The 19,041-nt window shown below is 43.4% G+C and overlaps 1 protein-coding gene across 1 annotated transcript in view; it reads right to left on the bottom strand.

Moving 5' to 3' along the window:
• LOC141468409 (glypican-5-like) overlaps positions 1 to 16,048 on the bottom strand; it is a 382,005-nt gene extending 365,957 nt beyond the window's left edge. The window contains exon 1 of the mRNA XM_074153483.1: positions 15,874 to 16,048. Within this exon, the coding sequence (XP_074009584.1) occupies positions 15,874 to 16,048 (175 nt within the window). The remainder of the gene's footprint in view (positions 1 to 15,873) is intronic.
• Positions 16,049 to 19,041: the final 2,993 nt, after the last annotated feature.

Genomic DNA, 19,041 nt, shown 5'->3' with positions numbered 1-19,041 from the left:
GCATTTCTGCTCTCCAGTGGGGAAAACATTTCACCACCACAGAGCTCTGCCTTACAGTACCTGAAGAAAATGCCACAGAAGCCACATATGGTGGAAAGCCTAAACCAAACCACAACTAGTTAGTGCTCTGTGGACTATAGTGTTTACAGCAAAACTGAAGTTGTTTTTAAGTGAAAGATGTAGGTTTCTAGCCCCGTACAGTTATAAAGAAAACTTCTGAATGCAAATCAATATGAGGCTGTCTATCTAGTTCTACAGGGAGATGAAATAAAATAGCTTTATGAGAGGTGTGAATTGCCTCATTCATCTCAACTTTGAAGCCTAACAATAATTCAGATGTTAACGCCAACTGTTCTACCAATGACAGATGACTTATTTATAGGAACTGCTTCCTAATATGCTTTACCCACTGTGGCAAGATCTGTATAAGGTAGTATTAGCACAGAAAATTTCAAAAATACTGATACATTCATGTTCAATTGTATTTCTTATTATTTTTCATTTTATCTGTCAACATAAAAATCTGTAAGAAGGTTACACTGGAAGAAGAAACAAAAGCAAAGAAAAATCTAGAGGAACCAAGGGACTATTACGTCTCTGAGCTGTAGTCTCAGAAGAGAAAATTGCAAGAACAGTACTTGGGAAGTGAGGAACAACAATTCCCTGACCCTCCCTTCCCTTCCAAGGCTTGAATAATCCCATTTTTGCCATCTCACTTGAAAGCCACACATAAAGCCAAGTGCTCAGGCAGGTTCTTTTTCATTTAAACATATGTATCAGTCTTCCTTTAAGCGTTAATTTTACAGCCCAAAACCCAAATGCTTTTGACTAGTTTTGCCATTTCTCATTCTGAAGTCATGCACCAAAGCTAGAAACTGTCCAGTAAGCCTGTGTATATCAGAGTTTTCACCAGTATTTGAACTAATTTCTTTAGGATTCCACTACCCCTTATATTTTATTTCTTTATTTTTAGGGAGAAGAAAGGGGAAAACTCTAAAAACCAGGGTGAAATATCCAAAAATTTGAAGAAAAGCACGAGGACCTCCTGATACTATTTACACAAAAGGAATAGCAATCATTTACAGAGCTGAACCAAACCCAAGCAACTGATTACTAGGCAAGACACCCCTCACTACAGCCAATTCTTCAACTTCATCACCCATGACATGGTGATTAATTAAAACAGGCAACAGCAAGGCTACAGTATCACAAGGTCCCTGCATCTTGTTCCCTTTCTTCAGTTCCTTATGCAGATAATTCCGCTGCTGTCAGGAGCGGTGACACTGATATAAAACTAAAGCTTGTTGTCACAAATTGGACCCACAGACATTGGAAGGGAACTCAGAGCAGGCAAAAGGGGAGAGAGCCCAACAGTCTAACTAGTGATGAATACTCATGCAGCACGGGCACGCACAAGAAATACAACTTTCAAGTGCTGTCCCAGCAGTTTGGCCCCACACTGCCCCACCAGTCTGTTCCTCTGCACACCCACACACCCTGCACGTGCGGCTGGCAGAGCAGAACGCTTGTTCCCAGTTATGCCACGTTGAAAAGCGCAGGACAGTTACACAGTACTTACTGGTAATGAAAGCAACAGCCAGCATGCACTGCACCCCAAAAGTACCAGTTGACAGCCCCACAGGTCACATACAAAAGACCAGTAGCCTGTTTCTGATGGTCTGGGCTGAACCTAGATTTACACTCGGATCACTTGTTCCATGCTAGGGCACAGGAGCAATACCTCGCACAAAGGGAGGGAAAGAGGCAAGGTAAGTAATATCAGAGGGTTTGGTTCAGCACCTCCTGATGTCAGTTGAGACACCCAGTGGCATCAACAGTCATGTAAAACACAACTAGATACAGTTACAGACACAACACTGTCCTTCATGATTCTGAGGGGATTTAGTAATTTGAGATTAAAACAGCTCTGAACTCAGCAGGCTTTGAGTCAAACTCTTAAGTGAATCCTGTTTCAAAAGCATAGCCAGGAAACCTCAGAAACCTAGTGTAAAAAAAGTCAAAGTTAACAGAAAAATGGATCTACAAAGAATTATTATTTAGAAACACTTTAATTACCTTAGAGTGACATGCACTTGATTTCAGACAAGTACTTGTGATTTTTAGCAGCATGCATTCAATTAAAATCAATGGAAGGTCAAACAGTTGAAACCCCAAACACATCAAGGGGCTGGTGACAGTATTAAGTGGTCCAAAAAGCAGCAAGGGCCCATTAGCAAGCTAATCTAGCCCCCATGAAATTAAGGGCCATGACAGTATTTCCACTTACGCACATGGTTCTTCTGAAGTCAGGAGTAGAAACGGCATTCTGCCCTTCCTCATTTGTTTTTGCTTTGCTTTGTTCTGTCCGCCGTGACCACGGAAAGCGTTCTGGTTGTATCAGGAGCAGATTGTACCTGGTGCTTCCCCCAGGGCAGCAGCAATGAGGAACTGGATTTAAAAAGGTCCCCAATGAAATCCCACCTGAAGGGGCCATTCCCCAATTTCTGAGTACCAGCCCTACCCCCAAGCTGGAAGGCAGCTGAGCTCACTGCACGGGATGCATCCCACCACCCCCTCCTGGACCCCCGCAGTATGTTTAGCAGGAAGGCCTGTATCTTGCTGGGACATCCTGAGCCAAAACAACGGATTCTGAAACAGATGCAGCTTCCCAAAAATCGAGAGGCAGGGATCCTTTGGGAGATGTTCCAAAAGGCTTTCAGCTGGGACCACAGACCAACAACTTTTGAAAACCAGTGTGGAAACATTTGATGGTTTGGCAATACTAAAATGTATGTTTAACCTTAGGCAAGCTCCTTAGTCTCCACACTTTGTTTCCCACGTTTAACAGAGGAGGATACTTACTTTTCCTTTGTTTGCTTAGATTGCAGTGAATTCCTCGTGGAGACTGCCTTTTGCTATGTGCGTGTTCAGTGTTCTCTGAGTGCCTGTTTTTGATTTTGATCCTATGCACCTGTTATATAAATTAAGAAATCATGTTTCTTCCCTTACATCACTAAAACAAGGCACCACTCGCAGGGCACTGAACTGATTATGTTTCCCTTCTTGCTTGTGTTATTCTGTTCAAGACTAACAGCATTACTGACGCTTCAGAGCTAATCGTTCAAGATGGACAAAGCAATCCACCGTGTCGCAGAGCTGTTTGAAGCCAGCCATAGGCGCTGGCAGGCAGTGCTGGCTACACTCAATCCACATTTGGAAAGGCCAGAGGCAGGCAGTTAGAAAGGAAGCCGGGTTGAGGATGGCAGCCATCAGAGACACAGCAGCAGCCAAACTGACACGAGCTGGCCCTATTCAGCCCTTGCTATCCAGCTAATGTTTTGGCACCTGTGACAGTGACTCCAGAATAAACTTTCCAAATCTAAGCCAACAGCCCTGCCAACAAACGACATGGACACTTTTCATCACAGTTGGGGTCTATTTCTATCAGAGAAGGCCACAGAGTACAACAGGTCTGTGACCAGCAAAGGGGAAGCTCCCAGAAAGCTTTAGATCACCACCAGGTACAGCCAAACCACAGCCGCTTTTTGGAAAGGCAAATGTTTGCCTTTCCTGACGTATCTAGGGCAAATCAGGTTAGGAAGAGTAAATTTGATTACTGCAGCTTGAAACTGAAAATGCAATACTTCAGCCAAATACAACTTTGGGCTGCTCTGAATGGTAACAGATATGTTTTTTCCCAGACTTCAAAACTAACATTAGGAGACTAAAGTCAAGTCTTCTCTGAGCAGAATTTTGATAGCCTTTCTCTGAGAGCAGTGTTTTCAATCTCTATTTTTAAAAGCCCTACTCTGTTTTGGGAAGTCAGTAGTTTTTCTATGTATGCTTTCTCTTGCCTTCAGACTCATTACACCTCTCCTTTTAGCTGTCCACGTAAAAACAGAAGATAACTAAGAAGTATGCACTATTCTATTTTTCAGTGGTGCCCAGTGACAGGACAAGAGGAAATGGGCACAAATTTGAACAAAAGAAGTTTCATCTAAGTATGAGGAGGAACTTCTTTGACTTTGAGGGTGGCAGAGCACTGGAACAGGCTGCCCAGAGAGGTGGTGGAGTCTCTATCTCTGGAGACATTCAAAACCTGCCTGGACACGTTCCTGTCCAGCCTGCTCTGGGTGAACCTGCTTTGGCAGGGGGGTTGGACTAGATGATCTCCAGAGGTCCCTTCCAAGCCCATATCGTTCTGTGATTTTGTGATTCTGCGCTTCTGAAAAACTGATTCATCTTGTGTGCTGCAACGAAGGAATATTTCAACTGCCAACACAGGGCAGCCATACAAGATCCTGGGTGCTGGTCCCTAAATATTACTTAGCAAGCTCCTGACCCTTCTGAAAACATAGAATCATAGAATGGTTTGGGTTGGAAGGGACCTTAAAGATCATCTAGTTCCAACCCCCCTGCCGTGGATGGACTCAAGCCTTCCAGTTTCCACCTTTTGTATTTCCTTATGGAAGGACAATGGGGCAAGAACCGGGGTTTGAGATTCCATCCTCTGACAGACTCCCAGGACAAGTCATGTGGAGTACAGCCGTACAACACCTCACAGGCAGACATCCATGCTTTGGAGCAGCAAAACACAAGCTCCAATGTGGAAGAAGTAGAGGTTGATCTAAATTCAGGCACAGCATCATGCCAGGTATGGCTACACCACTTGCAGCACAGCACTGGATTGTAGCTATTTAGAGGATGCTGGAGCAAGATCAAATCCACCTGCAGACATAAGTATAAACAACCCTGATCTCTGAGCCTTTTTAGCCACAAAGGGAGAATAATTTCTCTACATGTCTAACAATTAAACATTGCCCAATAATGCACACCCTAAACCAGTTACACATTGAATAACAGAGGGTTAAGGGCCAGAGCTACTGCTTACCTGGAAAACTGGTGATCCTCAGACTTGCTCTGGAAACCCTGTTTCTATTTGCAAGAGACCTAAAACTTTGGCCATCTTCTTCTGTTTTCAGTAGCCCGATTTCCACCTTCTGCCCTATACACTTGCAATATAGTGAACTACTGCCAGCAAAGTCTAGTGTGAATGTATTTATTTTTTTCAAGTTAGGAGCAAATGTGCCCCTGCAGCTCTGCATATCCTAGTTCATATAAGCCTCATGTCTCCAGGTATCTCCATGCTGCTGCGCTACAACACTGCAGTTTTCCACTAGCAACCTTGCAACTCAACTGCTGTTGAGAGTGATCACTGGAAAATTGCTTTTTCTGCGTGCTCCCCTCTACCATTAATTGGCAAATCTGTGAATTAGTTATTTTGCTTTAATGAGCATTGAATTTGATATCCATACACTATACATCTACTACGCAATTCCTTCTTCACAATACTCTAAAACTTGCAAAGAAGAAAGTAACATTCTTGGGGCTTAAACACCAAATCAAGTTATGATGCTTAATGAGTCAGCACATCTTGAATTAACTTCATTCATTCCAGGTTAAACTGGTGCACTTTATGTCAAATTTATTTCAGACTCCGAGCACGTGCGGTTAGTTACAAAGCTTACTGGACTGTATGTGTCCCAAAATTAGGCTGGATTGACTTACATTAAAAAGCTTAATGCTATATCTATCACTAGTGCAAATGGATAGAGCACTGTTTCAGAGCAGAACAAACCAGAGCCAGTTGTCACGTACGTGACTGTTACTGCAAAGGGGAAGGTGTTAAGAATAGGATCACAAGCAAAAGGCCTGTATTTTAGTGAGGGAGTTAGGTTTTTTCATCAGGAAAAAAACCCAAAGCATAAGGTAATTAAGAACTGGAATAAACAGCCTAAGAAGGCTGTGATCTTCTATCACTGATTTAAACACAGCTTACCCTGGCTGCAAGTAGCAGGAATGGACCAGATGATCACTTCAGGTCCATTTCAGCACTATTTTCTATTATTCTATTCTTTCAGCAGCTCTCAGCAGTGTATTTTTCTAATTACACCCAGTTTTCACCAGATTACTCTCCCTTTATTCACATTTCCTAGCACAAACACCCAGGGCAAGCTGTTCTGGACACTAGCTCCTTTGGCACTATGTTGCTCTACCTTTTGTGAGGATTTGGCCCTTAAGATCTCTCAAGAGTAGAGCTTTAATTTCACAGCACGGATCTTGCTCATTTTATTCCATATTTACTGAGAACAAAGGGAAGACTATGCAAATGCCCTGCTACTTAGACCTGAACAAAGTGGAAGCAAACATGTAGATGTGAATGGGAGACATAATGGTATGAAAAAAGCAGCCCTTTTCAAAAGTAAAATGACTTTGTCAGGGTCCCTTTGCACTATGTGCATGGATGATTTGTGACAAAACAAAAAAGTGCTAGCCTAGCACGTCACCCATGTCAGAGATTAGAGCACTTCAAAACCCTCAGTAGTTCAAGCACTTTCTGGAACTTGAAAGGCTTTCTTAGGCAATGCTTAGCTTCTTTATGGCTTTTACACGACTTTGATGTGCACCTAAGAGTGAGGAATCTTAATCTGAAGGTTTTCTATGGAAAATACCCATATTGTATACAAATCACAAAATCTTGTCACCCTGATTAACATGAGTCAAAAGTTTGCAAAACTTTGTGCCTAAAGTTAAAAGATTCTGAGTCATTATTTTGATACCCAAATAAGAATCCTTAATTTCCGAGCACTTCATTACTTTCAAGGGGCTTCTCTAATAATAGCACTGGAGTAATATTTCCCGTCATTGACAAAGTACGGTGTGCGAGGTGGTAGTCAGTTATGCAAGTGTCACTTTTCCCTCATTCTCATTCTGTCTTTAAAGCAGAGATTTAAAGTTCCTTGAAGTTAAGGGATCTGTTGAAACACAATCAATTTCTCATGTGTTACAAAACCTCTCCTCTGAGTGCAAATATGGATGTGTAAACATAAGCTTCATTCTCCCCCCTCACTATACACACTTAACCCTCAGTAGCATTAATGGGAATTATGCATGCATAACGAGCAGAGAATAGTCCCCTTATGAATAGGGCCCTTGTTGGAACAATGAATACATTTGACCATTAACATCTAGGGATGTGCCGAACTATCCAATTTAACCAGCTACCAAACAAAGCTACCATGACCTATCTGATATTGTCAGGTTCCGAACGCGGCTCTCTGAAATTTGTCTCTCATTTGTTTTTAAAGGACTTGACAGTGGTCTGTGCAGCAGAGCGGGGGCTCTTTGTCAGAACGAACTCCTCGGAGAAGGATGGCCCTCCAGAATGGCTGTCACATCCACCATGTGATGGAAACACTCTGGAGAGGGAAACCTTCCATAACCCCAGGAAGCAGAGTCATTAGAAGACCAAAAATCCATATATACATATTTCAAATGCATATATACGTTGACCATCAGTATCAATGGAAACCCAGCAAAACAGAATATAACCTACAGAATCATATAAAATAGGCTAAAAACTACATATCAAAAGAAAAGAAGGGAAAGGCTGATAAAAGACAACTTCTAGGGGAATAATCTTCAGTCTTCTACAGCTCTGAAGTTCCTATGCAATTGTCTGACTACACTTACTCTTTATTCCTATATTTTAGCTATCAAAATGCAAGAGAGAACCTAAGGATATGTATTAGTGATACTTCCTGAGACTGTTGAGTCCACAAAGTAGCAAAAAAATTTAATGGTATTATCTGTGATATTTAAAATTCCTCCATTGTCTTAAGTTCCTTATGTATTCTTTGAACTAGTGCCTTGAAATTTCACAAGTAAAAACTTTACACATTAATCATGCATATATGAATACACTAAGAAGGTAATTAATAACCATCCTTTAAAACTGATGTACTGAAAAGAGTAAAATAGATGGATTTATTCTCATGAAAGTATATGCCTAGTGCTTATCCATAATAAGAGGCAAGGCTGTGGTTGCTCCATCATAAATCATTTGTTAAATGCTGTTATGGTGCTTGGTGCTGTACAACAGCACTTAGAGCCCCAAGGAGGTCCAGGACAGTCAAGCATTCTATAAAATCCACCTGTAAGACTGCTAGGGCAAGCCTTTGGCATGCCTGTGCAGCACCTTCTATAGAAGGGACCACCCTCAATCCAGAGAGAGTCTTTGGGTGTCACCCTACTATAGAAGTGCAGAAACCTCTCACCTCAAGAGTAAACCCACCAGAGGCAGCTGAAACATCTGCTGAAGAAAACCATAGAGCAGTGGAATTGGATACGTTGCATTTTTAAGCTGTGTATATTTACTTGCCATCAGATGCCACTAGACTAGAGGACTCAATATGGAATCAGCAAAGTCTTCTCAGCCACTTGAGTTTCATCTGACACCCTAGAATGGGCATGCAAATACTGTCCTTACATTCTTCTACAGGGTGGTGGTAAGAACCAGTGTTGCTAAAGCAGTTCAGCCACAAAGGGCTAATTCCAAGTATCAGCACTGCTACAGAAAATATTTAGCTCTTGAAAAGGACAAAATGCAGCCATGTGATTCTGTAATTTTTAAAAAAAAAAGTATTCTGGACACCTATATCTTTGTAACAAACAGAGCAGTTTGTCCTACTACTCTCACTCCACACACAACACAAATCAGTTCCCTGTCCAGACTGCAACTAGTCCAGGTCATACGTAGTCTCCTAACACACCTGAACCTACAGGAGGCCACTTTGGGTCTTGAAGGATACAAAAGGAGAGAAAAATCATTGTCCTCCTAAGTCTGTACTATGTAATCCTGTGACCCAGCTCTGAGCTCGGGGCTCAGGTCACTTCTGTAGATCTAAACAGAACAAGATATTGTGCAGAAATATTTTGCATTTTTCCATTAAATAACATATTGTCTTACAAAAAATTAAATCTTAAGTGCTTGGTAGAGGCTGGAAACAGACTTGCTTTTCTATCTTTTTTTTTTTTTATCCTTACAAAAATAAATCATTAAATACTAGCTAGGTACCTCATTTCATCCACTGTTGCTGCTCAGAAGTTACCTTAATGTGACTGAAACAAGTATCTGTAAATATCTCTTTATAGATATCGGGACAATTTTATCACATTAAATAGTGATACCTAATCAAATTGACAGAGATTGAGAGACTAAGTATAAATTCTGTGTCATGGGCTTGGCTGCTGTTTGGAAATTGATTCTGATCCATCAACATTCACATTTTCCCCTAGAAGCAGATGCTGTGCTCTAAACTGGTAAGTGATGAGTATGTATTTGAAGTATTATTAAACATATGCCTCTTTATCATGTCATTTTATGCTTTCATGGGAGAAAGATTCAATTACAAAGACTTTGCAATACTTGGAAATATAGCTCTAGTTTTATACCATCTAAAAGCAAACCCATTTTTAAAAAGAAATCCGTTTTACAGCCCAAGGCGCAGTTTAGACATACCCTTGCTTTTTACGGATCCTCGGATTCATGCCAGTTTTCATGATTAATCTTTAGAAAAGCTTTTACTCATTTTGATGTATTTATTTTATTGATTTATATAGCAATTATTATCATGTCAACTTTGTTGCCACTTATCACATTAATGCCTTTTCATTACTATCGCCCTTTGGTTAAGAACTGACTGCTCAGCCCTGCAATACTGGGGTGGAGGGGTGGGAGGTATAATTTTCTATTATTTTCTGATTACAATATGATGGTAAAACTTCAGTGGCACATCGGGTGCTACAGAGGCAGCTCTTGGGAGCCACCAGTACTTTAAAGATGGGTCATTTCTTACTAGGCTTGTTTTCCATCCTGAGATCCAGTTTAACATAAGAATCACCAGATCTTGAGCTGACCATTAAAAAAATGAATAAATAATCACTTTTCAGCAGCAATTTTTGAGAGAATAAATAGACAATGTGAATTATAGGAATACTCGGCTCTTTCCCTTGACTCAATTTGATAACAGGACTCTGTGTTGGAGGGAGAGTAGGTTCTCTGCTGACTCTTGGATTCCTTCCCAAGACATTTACAGAAAAGGTTGATCTGAATAACTAAGCCAGTCTTCTAGTCACCTGGACCAAAAGCAAGTCACTGAGGACACTTCTTTTTCTGAGGCTCACGGATATGAGAACTATAGATTTCCATCTGGCAGTGGAACAGCGATTCCATCTTTATGAGGCACTGAGTAAGTTTAAACAGATTTTTTTTTTGAGTATAGATTACTCCCAGGAGGGCATTACAGAGTGGGCAGCTGGTCCGGTGTCAAACAGAGATTTAAGGCATGGGAAAAGAGGGGAGAAAAAGATATTACCACTGACGTGAGTCTTGCCTGCATCCACAATCATCACCGGCTTTAGGTTAACACTTCTGGTGACAGTCAGAGCCTGAAGGGTGCTATAAAATCCTGGGAAGATTAATGAAGGAAACATCCTTACCCCAGAGGGGTTGCAGGCTGCAGAAGCACAGCTTTTCTTCTGCTCGGAGCAACTATTGCAGCAAGTGCACGCACCAGCCCATGACTGCCCAGAGACCCTGGAAAGCCCCCTTCCTTCTTGGGACTGCCTCTGGATATGGGGAGTGAAGGAAGGACAGCTTTCAGGTTCGGCTTCCAGTTCATCAGAAACCAAGGTCACTTCTAGTCTTTTTCCTCACATAAAGAAAGAATTAAGTAAAAGTCAGCCTGAAGAAACGATACTTTTTCTGGCTGTCATCTACCTCCTTTTCATGGCAGCTTTTCAGCAATACCCCTTAAAATAACATACCATGATACAGCCTGCAGAAGGAGAAACTGAGGCATAATTGGCCTTGTTTTAGGCTATTCAGAGAGTGACAAAGATAGGAACAGAATCCATCTCATCTCACATTGGACCAGTCCACTCCAACAGGTCAACAGTCTGTGGTTTAAACCACCAAGAAGTCTGTGTGTCCATAAATAGGCAAATACTATGTGTAATCGGAAGAAACCTGCCATTTGAACAAACTGCAAGTAACGCCAAGGACGTTTCACAAATATGCTACAGCTATCAAGATTTTCTAAAAGAAAAATAAACCTCGTGGAAACAAGATTAGTTTTTGTGCCTTTCCTTAAAATCTTAACCACACTACAACTATTTCTAAGCATTAACACAACTGCACTCATCCAGGAACCCTTTCTCTTAGAGGTACCCTTCATCTACAGTACAGAAGGCAGTCCCACACAACCACATATGCAGGCTACCAGTAAACCCAAGTATAAATTGCAGTTCACACCAAAGGGTTTTAGTCACCCATTCTGATGAGGCAAAAACTTTCCAGAGCCAATAAAGCAAGTACATTTCACGTCTGGCACACACCAGACTTACAAGTGACTTTGACAGAACACTGCTGTGAGCAAAACGTGTTTCAGCACTGTACCTTTACCGGGGGAATTACAGTGTTCTCATTAAGATGATAGAAATAAAGAGCTGAGTGGCAATAAAAAAGAAAAACAGGAAAATAAAGTGTGGCATGACCCATTTCACAATAAAATGGCTAGTTTAATAGATATTCTTGGATATATTAAAAAAGGGATCTAGCTCATGCTTTCTCAACATGATGGGTGCTTTGCCACAGGCTGAGATGGGATGAGATCCAGTCTAACACATGCACCACATGCAGCAAGGAGCTTCTGGTGGGAATCTAGGACTTTCCAGTTGTTATTCAGAAGATGAAATAATGTATAAATTGTTAATGCATGTCCAGCTCTGCTATACGATATTCAGTACATACACATGGTAATGAATGCTTCTGCTGATTTAAGGTGCAGGATGACAGGAAAGAATAAAGAAGCTCTGAATAGGACAAAATCTGCCCTTCAGAAGCAAGTCCCTGAGCACAATCTGGACAGCTTCTGTGGTAAAGCAGTAGAGCAGCAAGATAGGCAAATCGTCCTTTTAGTAGTCCTCAACAAGGCAATTATTTAGAAGGTAAAGAGTTCCTTGAACTCTTTCACAAATGACAAATATTTTCCTTGCTTACCAGAAATCAGCCCAATTCTTCTATCTCTACATTTATGCTTACAGACTTTTTTTTTTTTTGGATGATCATACACTAGTCAATAAGCAAAAGAGACAGAACTGAGCCTATATAAAGGGATAGGATGTTCTTATGGTTACATGATTACCAAAGGAATCAAGAAGGCTACTTTTATTCTGGTTCTGCTACAATTCACTGCCTGAATGTGGACAAGCCACAGACTCCAGTTGGGTTTATTCAGTTTTCCTACTGAGAATTTGGAAAGCAGTGACAGCCAGCTACCACTGTGCTCCATGCCACAGAAAAGCCTGTGAATAAATGGATCTCTAAAACACAGTCCGTGCCAGTGTGCAGTTATGCTGTAACATAACCCAGGGCTCACAGGGTATGGCTAACAGCAGCCCCATGTCTGGGAAGAATAACATACGTAGCAGTGTGCATCAGATTTGAGATATCTAGACTCCCTGGAACCAAAGGCTTAGTCCCCTGGCAGGATTAACACAGCCCTTCGCTCTTGGAGACAGCATACAATTCTCCCTCATCAAAATGTTAACCAAGGAGCTCCTGCAAAAACATGCCAGCTCGGCCTGTGGTAATCAAAGTGCAAGACAGGGAACACATTACCTCACTTTCCAGTCTTGGGGAAGACACAAAAAACCCTTCCTCTGAATCACAGCCAAGGCAGCAGTACCTTTACCTGACCAATCTGTTTGCTATTTGGAGCAAATTACCCTTGAAACATTGAGTTTGTTCCAGAAAAACTGACTACCAAATAGCAACACAGACTCCGCGAGTGGAGGAGAGTCTTACAGAAAGACCAAGGAGAACTGGTGCTCAGAAATACCTGTTGTTTGGACCTCTTATACATCCCATGTCAAAACCCTCTTCTTTTTTAGTGCTACAAAGAAGAATATCCGATATCTTTTGAGGAAACTACAGAAGAGAAATTTTAGAGGAGGCTCCTCAGTGTCTTTAAAAGCTGTCTTGCAAAGGTGATTTTTCAGAAAAGTTGCTGCCAGGTTCACGTCACACCTTAAAAACAAAAGCATATTTTCCCCAGGAGTCTTTCTCCAATTAATTTTACATGAGGCTGGCAGGTCCTGCCCAAAGCCGCTCACTCTCCATCTCACTGTAGGTCACGCTGACATCCCTCTCTAAACTCACCTACCCACTTAGGGATCACAGTGACCTGTCTGCAGACCACGTGTAACATGGGGAAGCAGCCACCAGGCCCCACGAAGCTTGTATCCAGGATCCATCAGTGTGCGACTTCAACACCACAACTAATACCGCAGGAGGGTGTAGGCTACAGACTCTCACAAGTATTTAGAGTTAGTTTTATTATGGGTGAAATGGGCACTATCCATAAGAGGAGACAGAAAGTACACACCTGACAGTCTGCCTGCTCTTCCCTCATGCAGCACTGGGTTGGGCCTCTCTCCTCAAGCGAGCTGCTGATTTTCCTGAAGGTTATAAGAACTTAATAATCCTTAAAACTCTAACCTCTGTCAGGTTTGTTGTATTAGCCTATAAATACTGGCTTGAGCTTAGCCAAGGGCTTTCAACAACTTTGTGATTGAAAACATCTAGTAAACAGACAACAGGACTGCAAAAGTTCTATTTTCTCGAGAAAACAAGCCAAAAACAACATGTGGACAACTGAGGGCTGAGGAGCGCCCCAGTGCATTTGCAGGTCTGGCCCACGCAAGCAGAAGTTAGCAGGAAGCTCTCCACAGGCTGGATTCAGCGGAGCACGCTGCTTTCCAGCGTCACCCCCGGCTGCCCAAGGCTCTTCCCCTCTTCTACTTTAACTGACAACTGTCTGCAGTCTTCAGAGGAGATGCTTCAACATTTGGGTGTTGTTAAAATGCGTAATAAAATGAGCCTTAATGTCCCAGAGAGAGAGTGTGTGTAGTGGGGGGTTGTATTAAGATATATTCATTGGTAACAGCTGCCAGATCAAAACACTGGAAAACACTTCAGTACTTAATTAAGAGGGCACAAGACAGGAGGCATTACTGCCTGGCAAGATATCATTAAAACATGCAAGCTTTGGTGGAGCTGAGTATACTTAACGAACAGGGAAGATCAATATGTGCCACTTTTCCTCCGCTCTCCTCTGCTCCAGTCATCCTCTTCAAAAGAAACCTTGATGAGCTAAAATTTAAAAGGGTATTACCCTCCCTCACCTTCTCTCATGCTATTTATTTTCTGAGAGCTTGTTATTCAATAGGGAAGTTCAATATGACACAAGAATACAATTAAACCTCTCTGAAGCATCACAGCATCGACACCTTCCTTTTGCAAGTACACAATTTTCCCTAAGTTTCATGTACAGTACAGAGTTTTATAGAAGATATAAAACCAATCAATTTAATTAAAATTTGAAGAACTTCTTCCAGAAAGAGCTCAGGAAAGGTTACGCATGCATCAGAATGGATGAAAAGCCTTGTTCCACCTCTTTCTTTTTTACTAGCTTTCATATTTAGCTCTCAAAGACAAGTGTGATCTGAAGCCTCTAGCAGCACAAGAGAACAATACCATAATTCAAGCTTCCAAATGCCATTCCTGCACATCTCTTCTTGCCACAAAATGAGGAACGATTCCCTGCTCACAGACAACGTTATAGCCATGTGTCATCTCAACTACTTTATGCAAAGCGAAGGTAAAGATCACCAGCACCGCACAATCGTTTACAGCCATAAGAGTTGCCGTCAAAGATCAGCCCAATGGCCTATCAAATCTAGTCCCCAAGACAGAAACCCATGCCAGAAAACATATCCAAAACTCATTTAAGATAAGAAGCCTTTCCATCAAACTCAGCAGGCTTTGACTTGAACTGCTTTAAAAAAAAAAAAAAGCAAAAAAATAGAGTAACAACCCAAATTGACATTTATACCACCACACACCTACAGGCAATTGTGCTAGCATGTGGCAGCTAGAGATTGGTTTATGAGATTGATAGTCTTTGCTTTTTTTTATTCTGGTTCTTGTAGATATTTTCTTAAAACATGTAAGAGTCAGGGATGAGACTTCATTATCTACATAGACACATCAGAGTTTAATCTTTTTTTTAACATTATAATGTACTTTATCACCTTACAATGAAATCTACAAGGTAATTGTAGACTATGCAAAAAAAAAAAATCTTTTCCTATTACATGTGTGTTACTTTTCCATTTCACTGCTGTCACGCATTGTTCAGGAATTGTACAAAACAGCAAAAGGGAACACCACTCTACTGATGAACTTTTACAAGTATGAGGTACTGCAGATTACTGCTTAACTAAGCAAACGCTGAGTTCTCTTGACTGTGTCCCTCCAAGATGCTACCGCTGCCTTTCCTTACGACAACGCTCCTGAACTCATCTGCAAGGTAACTCTTCCCAATTCAGGAGTTCCAATGTATCCACCAGCCTGCCCGAGGATCCCTACATCCGGGCAGCAAAACAAGCGTTCCTCAACCACTCGGTTACTAATTTGCCTTCTAAAAAAAGGGATCCTTCACGGAAGGAAGGCTCTGCTTTAAAGTCCTTAGCAAAGGGATCGCACCGGTCTTAAACGCAGGAGGGAAAAAAGGTCTGGTGGCGATCAATAAGGAAATACCTGCACAATGTAAAAACCGAGGAGTCGTTCCGGTCTCTTTTCCTAGCAAGTCTTTTCAAACGGTTTCACTAAGAGGCGTGCCAAATCCGCTTGGTTCCCGCTACCTGTGCCCGGCAGGAAAAGCCGGCGCTGGACGAAGGGAGCCGGGATGCACCGGCTTCTCGCAGGCAGGCGCGCAGCCCCCGACGGCGGCACCGGGGCCGGACCCCGGGACGTCGCCGCCGCCCGCGGGGGAGCCCCGCTCCTCCGAGGGCGCAGGCAGAATCGAGCCCGGTCGGCACCGACACCCCCGGCACACACGCACCCCCACCCTTCCCCGCAGCAACCCGCGCCCCGCGGAGCCACCCGGCGGGTGGGTGGATACTGACCGGCCGTGGGCACGTCGGGGACCAGCTTGAGTGGCCCGATCTGCCGCAGCTGAAACGCCGTCCGCACTTCGTGGCAGCTGGGGGACTTGCCCGCCGCCACCCCGCCGCACAGTCCCGCCGTCGCCGCCGCCAGCAGCCACAGCCCCAGGACCCGGCGGCTCCCCTCAGCGGCCATCTCGCACCCCCGGCGGGCCGAGCCGAGCCGAGCCGGGCCGGGCCGGAGCGCGGGCCGTGTGCCGGTGGCGGGCGCCAGTCCCGGCGGCCGGCGGCGCTGCCCCCGCCCTCCTCCTCGGCGAGTGCGGCCGCCGCCGCCCGCCCCCGCCCCTCCCCGCCCGCCCGCGGGGTCCGGGGGGCGCCGCCGCCCCCCGCTCATTGGCTTCTGCCGTGACCGGGGGGGAGAAGGGAGAGGAGGGAAGAGCCACCCCTCGGTACCGCCACGCTGCCCCGGCGGCTCCGGGCTCGAGCGGTGCCGGTGGAGGCGGCCACCTCCAGCCCCACCGCGCTAGCCCAGCTGCGGGGACTGCTGATGTGCTGCCGCGCTGGCCCGGGAGAAGTTGAGCACAAAAGTTTTTAGAGAGCATCTGTACGGTCTCCGCAGGCCGTGAAGTGCCAGGGAGCAGGGCTGGGTCAGCTCCAGTCCCTGAGGGTTTGAGGAGAAGGGGGGTCTACACCAAGGGAGAGGTGGAGAGACACACGTGGTTCTATCAAGGAACACAGGTACGGAGGGCAACCAGAGCAGTGGATCTAAAAACTCTTAAGCACAGCAGGATGGGAAATCGTGCATGGTTTTGCTTAGATTCTGAAATTCCTAGTAGATGACATGTAGTCCATGGATCAGTCTTCACAAGACAAGTGTTAATTCCAGCCAACAGTCCCTGCAGAGACTAAAAAAAAAAAAAAAAAAGCTTTGCACCAGGAAACACATTCTTATGTGCCAACTGCATATCTAAAGTGTTGATTTGTACAAAAACCAGCAGCAGTTACATCCTATATGGTTTTGGGGGGACATAAATACCTCCTGGGGCTGAGACCACCTTGGGAGCAGCCAATGTCACCATCAGAGGGATCTGCCATCTTTCCACTGCCCTCAGCATGCTTCAGTATCCACGGCTTTACCACACATTTCAGCACAGAACTATGCTCAGCATCCACGAATATTTCCCATTTCACAAAAAAACCCACTTCATTTCCAGAGAAGCCAAACCCGAGAAGTCTCCCACACACAGTCCCATTTGCACAGTACCTTTCGGGCATATGGAGCACGTTACGAGCTACAAGAATTACTATTGTTTGAGGCCATTATGTCTGATTTCTTTAAGGTTGCTTGCAACCCTCGAGATGCTTCTAATGTGCTCCTGGAGCAACAGGGGAGCCCACCTGCAGCTCATTTAACCATTCTGCATTCCCATAGGTAGTAATGAGAGGCTGAGCTCACTGCTGTAGATAGTTGCCCAAGTTGTGCTTTAATAGCTAGAAGTGCAAATCCTTTAAGCAATTTGCTTGTATTAACTTTGTTCTTATCGAGACAGCAAGAGATTAATTCTCCTTTTTGGAGGGAAAAAAAAAAATAAAGTCCAATTCGATTCAGAACATTTAACTTGTAAGCTAAAAAACAAACCAGCCATATAATCAGGCTTCTACTTTCAAAAGCAGAGAAAAAGTCCCCTTCAAAACCTCCTGCTCACCCAGGTCAGGGCTGCACTTCTCTGCTCACCCTGCAGCTCTCAAAGGTCATCACAAAAGCCCAGGACAGCACACCCCAAAGGGCTGACCCCCAGGAAGTCCCTTGTGCCCATGGGCACTGATACAGGTTAACTTCATTTTCAGCTTGATATGGGTTATGCTGCCAGGAAGGTTTATGTTACATACCCACACGCACTAACAGGGTCAGACCCCAAATTGAGGTGGCAACAGGTAGATTAAAGAGACACAAGGGAATCATCAGCATCAGTGAAAGAACAATTAGCATCATAAGGCACGGCACCCCGGCTGCCTACCTGGTGTCCAGCGTGTGTTTTATGAACCCAAGGAAGAGGAACAAGTTGCCCCAGTTGTATTTTGTGTAAACTCAGGCTCAATCCTAGAAGACTTTATTCAGACAATACTCCCATTGACTTCAGTGGGAGTTCTGCCAGAAAAGAAATGGCAGGATGATGGATCTGACGAATAATTTACTTGACGAATAACAGCATTATTTGGCATATACATTATTCTATGAATAGCATCTAATGAGTCCTGTGCAAGGGCCCGAGGCATTTAATTCAGTGGGATTTTTGCCATTGTTTTCAGTGGGTGGCAAGTTCAAATCCCAAATGGCTAATCCTTTTCTAACATGATTGTTATTTTAGTGCCTCATCTTTATACATGATGGGTGTTCTATTTCTCACCTGTCTTTTTCAGGCTATGTTAAGTCAACATTGCTTATCTGTATCTTTTAATTGGTCCTCATATTGTTAGTAGAGGACACTCCACTACATTATCTCCAGTTCCCTTTCTCTCCTCAAAATCCTTCTGAGGAACCCGAGTTATACACGTGCACAAATACAACAAAATACTCAGTATCAGTGAATTGGAATGTCCATATATGTAATACTGGTTAATTCAATACATAAGGAATTATTTATGTTTCTAATGGCTTTGTAATAACTATGTTGAGAAGCATGAATTAAAGATGGCCTGTTATGTTTTTCAGGCTGGAGTCTGAATTTTTTCTCTCCTCTGCAAAAAATATGTAGAGACACACACCCCCCATTGTTCTGGTGCAGGGGTTTGTTGTTTTTTTTTTTTAAATTTAATACAGATAAGAGAAAGGGAAAAGGAAAAGTTTGAGGCTAATTTAGGAAATGGGCATTTCTTGATCACTGACATGTCTGAATACATTTAAATATGCCTTTTTTAGTTAAGTGTTCTAGAACACGCTGCTCGGAATCACCTATAACAATAAGATGGTCATTATCACCTCCAGTAGTCACACACACTCACACAGCCCACAGCTAAATGCTGAAAGTCCCACATCTCTGAGCTGACACTTAACTGTCACACCTTTCTTAACACTACTTTGGTGACAAATTATAACCTTATGGCACCAACCAGCATGCGAGCTTGCTACTTAAACCCACTGACAGAGTGTAAAGTGACAGGTACCGTAGGTGTTTCCCCTGCAAAATG

Source organism: Numenius arquata, chromosome 9 (genome assembly GCF_964106895.1).
Source record: "Numenius arquata chromosome 9, bNumArq3.hap1.1, whole genome shotgun sequence".
In the NCBI taxonomy this organism is placed as follows: Eukaryota; Metazoa; Chordata; class Aves; order Charadriiformes; family Scolopacidae; genus Numenius; species Numenius arquata.
The sequence above is the reverse complement of the archived record's forward strand: the minus strand, read 5'-3'. Positions and strand labels throughout refer to the sequence as shown.